The sequence below is a fragment of the Coenobita brevimanus genome, chromosome 62 (genome assembly GCF_032717465.1).
Source record: "Coenobita brevimanus isolate Jiangsu-jjx chromosome 62, ASM3271746v2, whole genome shotgun sequence".
In the NCBI taxonomy this organism is placed as follows: Eukaryota; Metazoa; Arthropoda; class Malacostraca; order Decapoda; family Coenobitidae; genus Coenobita; species Coenobita brevimanus.
Window position 1 is genome coordinate 389,320 of NC_137015.1, and position 7,500 is coordinate 396,819.

The following is a 7,500-nucleotide window of genomic DNA, read 5'->3' on the forward strand; positions in this document are numbered from 1 at the left end:
ATATATATATATATATATATATATATATATATATATATAAACCAACAGGTTTAATAGAGTGTTTATCTATTATATATATCGTAAAATACTGTCTGTGTCTAATAGACACATGAATGCAGACGCGAATATGCAATAATTGCTCCATACTAACTAAACGATACCAATTGCGTCGAGATACATGTCCAGTCTCATTTTAAATATATTTATGGTACCACTCTCAATCACATTCCCAGGGAGTTTATTCCATTCACTTACAACAGAGTAAATGAAGAAGTTTTAGGTTGTATCAAGATTAGCCCTCCTTGCTTGCAACTTCATACCATTTCCTCGAGTTAATCTCGGCAATTACTGTGAATAGCTTGCTTGAATCAGTATTACTAAAGCCTTTTAGGATTTTAAAACATTCAATCAGCTGTCCCCTGAGTCTCCGTTTTGTAAGAGAGAATAGGTTTAATTCCCTGAGTCTCTCGAGGTATAGTTTATTCCTCAGGGACGGGATTAACTTGGTAGCCCTACGCTGGACCACCACCATTTCTATATCTTTAATTAGGTGAGGCGGCCAAAATTGCACTGCAAACTCTAAGTGTGGCCTGACTATGCTTTTGTAAAGGGGGATTACAATATCTTTACTTTTATATGTAAAATGTCTTTTGATGAAGCCTAGGGAGAGAGAGAGAGAGAGAGAGAGAGAGAGAGAGAGACTCCTGTGACACTGATGGTGATCAATATATCGAGGCTCCCAACACCATGAAGGAGGAGGAGGAGGAGGAATGAAAGCGGGACAGGATGGGGAGAATGGAGAAAAATCACACACCCCAGTAAGAATAAATAATTCACTAATTATAAACATAAATAACTACATAAACAAATGCATACACACGATAATACACGATAAATGAAACGGTGAGTGATATGGTAATACCTGGCCAAGTTAAAATGAAGAGTACAGTTCTGAATATCATGTATACATTATTGCTGTGGGCTCGTGTAACTATTATGCGTAGAAAATGTACCTCACTAGCCTTGAGACGTGGCAAAACGAATTAAAAATATATACCACTTTTAATTTTGAACATTACTTCACTACTCTCTTGTACATTTTTTAAAAATTCCAACACAGTAGCCACAAAGTAAGACAAAGAATAGAGGGAGAAAGCGGAGGAAGAGGGAGAAAATTAGAGGAATAGAAGAAACGTGAGGAGGATAGAATGGAAGACAAGAGGAATTGGAGAAGGGAGATGAAAGGAGGAGGAAGAGAAGGACTAGAGGGACAGAGATGAGAATATTAAAAATACTGACATGTCAGGAATCTACCAAATCAATGATATTCCAGAAAATTGAAGTCGGACACTCACCATACTCGATGAACTTCCTCCACCACTCATCGTTCCTGCCGTTCCAGGCCTCCCCTTCGAAGATCGTGGGCGCGTTGTGGGCGTGTGAAGGGGGATGATAGATGCTTTTGTGTCCTTGATTTCTCTCCGCCACGTCCACCCAGGTACCAATCGTCGGAGTGGTGGCCTGTTCCTTCTCTTGCCCTTGCCCTTGCCGCTTCCCTTGCCCTTGTCCTCTGTTTCTTCCTGCCACGTCCACCCAGGTATCTATCGTAGGAGTCATGGTTGTTCCCTTATTTCGACTATTTCTTTGACCTTTGTCATTCTTTCTGTTGGGTCGTTCTCTCCTCCCCCCGCGTTTGTTTTTATTACCACCTCCATCCCTCTTTCTGTCCCGAGTTCTCGTGCTGTTCTCGATTTTGTTCTTGGTATCGGCGGCTTGATCTTTAGCGCCAGTATCTTCTCTTGAACTGGCAACTCCTCCGTTTCTACTTCTGGTACTGTTCTCCATTTCATTCCTGCTACCAACGTACTGATTTTTAGCAGCATCTCCCTCTTTCTTCCTATCCCCGCTTCTAGTGTTGCTCTCCACTTCGTTCGTGCTACCGGCGGCTTGATTTTCTTCCCTCCACCTCTCGCTTCCCATGTTTTTACTTCTGGTGTTGTACTCCGTTTCGTTCTGGTCAGGGGCGGTTCTATTTCTAACACCCCTGCCTCTACTGCTGCTCTCTACTTCCCTACTGCTTCTAGTGGCTTGACTATCTTCCCTCCGTCTCTGGTCTCCTCTATTTCTACTCAATGTGTGATGCGAGGGCCTCGGTCGGGACTTGCGTGAGAGGGAGAGAGGATTCGCCATTCCATCTTGGGTCGCATGATTGGTGGTTCTTCCCCCGCCCGAGGTAGGATTAACGCCATCTCCTCCTCTTCCTTCTACTCTTCTTCTCCAGCTTCTTCCCCCTCCTTGTCTTCTCCAGTTACCTTGTCCTCCTCCTACTCTTCTATCGAATTTTCTGTATCCTTCCCATATTCTTTCATGTTCCAGTGAGTCTTTTCTTCCTTCTCCTCTCCACTCGTCTACTGTCTCTTTCCCTCCTCCTCCTCCTCTCCACTCTTCTCCCTCTTCTCTCCAATCTCCTCCTCTCCTCCTCTCTTCCTCTTGGTCTCTCCGGCCGCTTCTTCTCGGGGTTTTCACGGCATTTTCCTCGATTTTAAGGTGGGCGAGTCGTGAAGACGCAAGTTTCAGTTGATGGTCGCGCACATCTGAGCCGGAGAGAGGGTGTGAAGGAGGCTGGTTGGAAGGTTGGAAGTGCTTGATAGGGGGTTGGACAATGGGTTGGTAGGGAGGTTGACCAGGGGGTTGGAAGGGGGGCTGGATAGGGGACTGGAAAGTTTGCTGATGGGTCTGGAAAGTATTAGGAGACTGGTAGGTGTTTGAAGGGGACTGGATAGTATCTGAAGTGGGCTGGAAAGTATCAGGAGTGGACTGAAAAGTATCTGGAGGGTACTGGAAAGTATCAGAAGGGGACTGGGAAGTATCTGGATTAGCCTGGAAAGTACCTGAAAGGGGCTGTAAAGTATCTGGGGTGTGGAACGAACCTGTAAGAAACTCGAGGGGAACTGGAGGGGTCTGGAAGCGGGGAGGGGGTTGTGGGAGGGGAGCTGCGTTACGGAAGAGTACTGAGAGAGGAGAGGGAGGGTGGGGGTGATGGAGGGGGGGATTAGGGGGGTAATGACCGGGTCTTGAGCTTCTTAACCTTCCAGTCGATGTCTCTCCCTCACGCGCCTCGTCTCTCCCCCTCTCGCTCCATGTTCTTCCTCCTTCACCTCTTTCGGCTTCTCTTTTTCTTTCTCCTCCTTTGTCTTCTTCAATTCGTCGTTCTTCTTCTTCGATTACCCCTAATCTTATTCCTCTTTCTTTTCTCTCTTCCCTTTCTGCAGTTTTGTGTCTCAGATCTTCTTTCCTCTCAAATATTCCTACTTTTCCTCCACTCTGGTCGCTCTCCTCCTCCTCTTCTCCCCCATCTCGCCCGCGTTCTTCCTTCACTCCGTCATGCACGTTCTTCCCTCCTCCTCCTCCTTCTCCTCCTCTCTTCTCTCCTCCTCCCTTTCTTCCCTCTCTTCTCTCCTCCTGTGCTGACTCACTGCCCACCCACCCAAAGTCAGCCACGGTCTCTCGGTCTCCCAATTCTTCATCTACATCTTGATACTTCTTCTCATAGTTTTCTTCCTCTCCTTCCTCCTCTTCTGTCTTCTGTATCTCATTCTCTTGGCTCTCAAATTTGCTTTCTTCCTCTTCGTTTGTCTTCTCTCTTCCATTACTCCTCTTGGTGTCTTCCTTCACCTCCTCTTTTTCCCCCGTCTTCTCTGCTTTAATCCTCTTCCCCTCATTCTTTCCCCTCCTCTCTCTCTCCTCTTTATCACCTTTTATTTCATTCCACCTCTCGTCGTATTTCCCGTTACTTTCCTTCCTCTCCTCCGGGTCTCTGCTCCACTTCACCTTTTTGATTCTCCTCTCCTGAAGCCTTCCTCTTGAATCCTCACTTCTTCCTTCTCCTCTTCTCTCATTTTCCATTGTTCCAGTTCCCCCTGTCGTTTCTCTCCAGTCCTCCTCTTCGTTCAAATTTCCACCGACTCCCTCTTCGTTCATAATTCCCAGTCTCTCTTCTATATTTCCCCTTTCTTCTCTTCTCTGTTTTTTCTTCTCTTCTATTCTCCATTCGCCCTCTTCCAAATCTCCTGTATCTCTTTCTTTGAGTTTTCTACCGTCTCTCTCTCCCATACTGAGTCCGTCTTTCTCTGTCTGTTTCATTCTCTCTCTTTTTCTCATGTTTACTTTGCTTTCTTCTTCCACATCTTCCTTCAGCAACGCCCTGGCTTTGCTCTCCGCCTTAGTATGATATGGAAGAGAGGTGGAAGAAAGAGAAGGGGGAGAAGGAGGGAGAGAGGGAGAGAAAGCAGAGGAGAGAGGAGGGGATGAGAAGGGAGAGGGTCCTAACCACTCGTCTGAATGATCGTCGCTGGAGGGAGATTGTCCTTCCTCCTCATTATCTTTGCGAGAGAGAGATGTAAAAAAGAGAGACGTTTTGGGGAGAGGCGAGGGGGAAGTGAGGGAGGGAGGAGAAGAGGCGGGCACGGGAGAGAAAGAATGTGGGGAAGAGGAGGGAGATGCTGACTGGAAATGGAGAGAAAGGTCGGGTGAGGGAGTGGATGAGTACAAATGTGAAGAGGAAGAGAATGGAACGGAAGAGGGAGAGAAGGAGTGGGAGGAGGAGGAAGGAGGGGACAGGTGTGCAACGGGAGGAATGGAAGAGGATTGGTCATGCCTCTTCATCACGTCTGCCACACCTGCCTCTTCCTCCTCCGTCCTTCTCCTCCTACTCTCCCTTGCTGAGGAGGAGGGAAGAACTAAGGAAAGAGAGGTGGAGAAATGTTCTGTCTCATCGTCTTCGTCCTCCTCTTCCCTGCTCCGTCTCTCATTTGCTGAAGAAGAAGGAAAGGAGGAATGTCCAAGCGTTGCCCCTAGCCTGACGTCGTCTTCCTCCTCTCTTCTACTCCTTCTCTCTTTTGCTGAGAAGAAAACATGAGGGACGAAGGAAACAGAGGAAGGGAGGGAAGAATACTCAATCTCCTTTTCCTTCCTCTTTCTCTCCCCTGCTGAGGAAAAGAGGGGATGGATGGAGGAAACAGAAGTGGGGGTGAAGGAATGTTCACTCTCCTTCCCCCTTCTCTCCTTTGCTGAGGAAAGGGTAGGGCTTGAGGAAACAGAGGTGGAGAGAAAGGAATTTTCTGGGAGCGCTCCCCACCTGACCTCTGACCCACGTGACCTCTGACCTCTGGAGGAGGAGGAGGAGTTCTCGTCTAGACCGTCCCGTTGTTCCTCTCTTCCGTTCACGACTTTTCCTCTCTCAGCGAATTTCTCTCTTCTCGGCCTTTCTCTTCGTTGCTCCTTCGTGAATTTCTCCACCTTTCTCATCTTCTGTTCCTCTGTTCGTTCTTCCTCATGTGGTTTTGGTCCTTGATCAAGTTGCTTCAATCTTTCATCATATGGCTTTGCTGACCAACGCTTGTGCCTGTCTTCATGCCGTGCACTCCACCTGCGATGCTCCACCATTTGTGCGGCAATACGAGGCGGCAGTCGGTTCACTTCAAAGACATTCAGGTTCAAGGTCTCCGTCATGGGGGGATCCTTCTCCTGGTGCTCGGAGGATCGGGTTTGTTGCATCCTTGACTTAAGCCAAGTCTTGGAATACACCCTCAGGTAGTCCCGGGGCCGTGGGAGGAAGGTAGACTTGTGGGCATTTTCAGATGCGACGCCAGGAATGCTCTGTTCCACCACGTCCCCTTTACCTCTCCTCTTCTGCTCATCGTCCCATACCATGCTCGACTTTGGGGAGTTTCCAGCCAGGGCAAGAAGGATGGTCCGTTCTACTTCATCCCCTTCATCTCTCCTGTCCCATTCATCGTCCCATCCCATGCTGCTCGCCCATCCTAGGGTGCTCCTCTTGACTATCCTCTTGAGACTCCACGTATACCCCAAGGCTGCCAGGTCTTCCTTGTCACACGAAAAACACTCGCTCTCAAACACCATGCGGCGGAAAGCACCGAAGGGGATCTGGGACCCCAGGTGGCTCAAGATGCCAATGCTGTGGGAGACAGACATAAGGGTATGGGATATAGTCGGTGTGTGTGTGTGTGTGTGTGTGTGTGTGTGTGTGTGTGTGTGTGTGTGTGTGTGTGTGTGTGTGTGTGTGTGTGTGTGTGTGTGTGTGTGTGTGTGTGTGTGTGTGTGTGTGTGTGTGTGTGTGTGTGTGTGTGTGTGTGTGTGTGTGTGTGTGTGTGTGTGTGTGTGTGTGTGTGTGTGTGTGTGTGTGTGTGTGTGTGTGTGTGTGTGTGTGTGTGTGTGTGTGTGTGTGTGTGTGTGTGTGTGTGTGTGTGTGTGTGTGTGTGTGTGTGTGTGTGTGTGTGTGTGTGTGTGTGTGTGTGTGTGTGTGTGTGTGTGTGTGTGTGTGTGTGTGTGTGTGTGTGTGTGTGTGTGTGTGTGTGTGTGTGTGTGTGTGTGTGTGTGTGTGTGTGTGTGTGTGTGTGTGTGTGTGTGTGTGTGTGTGTGTGTGTGTGAGAGAGAGAGAGAGAGATCAAGGGCGTGGGTGAGGGTGGAAGTCGTGTAAGTATATTGGATGTACCGTACTGAAGTATGTGTGCGAGTGAGCGTATATCCAGTATGTGCGTGTGTGAGTGAGGGCGTGGGTGAGGGTGGAGGTCAATCACCCCGACACACTTTTAAACATCTCACATTCGTCACCTCCCTCACCCACGCCTCCACATCACCTCTAACCTACACCACCGCACAAACCCACATCCACATCAACTTCCACACAAATCCTCATCCACACCAACTACCACAAAAATCCTCAAAAACACTAATTTCCCACACAAACGCCAACACAAACCTCTCCCGCACAGAGTCTCACTTTACCATTCTAAATTAACCATCTGGACAAAATCCATGTATGTATCTATATTACTGATTATCTCTGACCATGACTCCACTACACACTAACTGTCGACAAAACTTAAAACATCGACTCTCACTCCACACTAACTTAACCTACCATATTCTCTACACTAAGGGGCTTTTTCTTGGTGAGACTGGAGGTTCCGGATCACCTCTTTCTTGAACATTATTTTAAATGAAACTAATATTCTCTTGCATATCACGCGTATCGCTTCAAAACTGACAATTTGCATCAATAACAAACGAGGCGATCTTAAGTGTAACGTGATGAATAAATCGCTAAGGAAGAGATGCTACGAAACCTCCATAGCCACTTAGAATACGAACCTACGTCTCTACATAACCTACACGTATGATCTCCACCAGCTCTATACAAAGCTCATCCACACCAACTCTCACTCCACAAACACTTTCGATCGCACCAAATCTGGCTCGTTTACATGCCAACTCCACATCAACTCTTACTCCTAACACGCTTTTACTCATTCGCACATACACCTACTCCACAACAACTCTAACTGCCCAAATACGGCACGTAGCCTAACCTACTACCTGCACTAACCATAGCTACCCTCACTTCACACTAACTTGTACACCAATGCTCCAATCACATCATAGCTTATCGTTGTGTGTGTGTGTGTGTGTGTGTGTGTG

The 7,500-nt window shown here is 47.7% G+C and overlaps 1 protein-coding gene across 1 annotated transcript in view; it reads right to left on the minus strand.

Annotated features, from left to right (window-relative positions):
• LOC145403926 (uncharacterized) overlaps window positions 1-7,500 on the minus strand; it is a 407,720-nt gene that overhangs the window by 80,698 nt on the left and 319,522 nt on the right. The window contains exon 8 of the mRNA XM_080275528.1: window positions 4,741-5,977. Coding sequence (XP_080131654.1) covers window positions 4,741-5,977 — 1,237 coding nt within the window. The remainder of the gene's footprint in view (window positions 1-4,740; window positions 5,978-7,500) is intronic.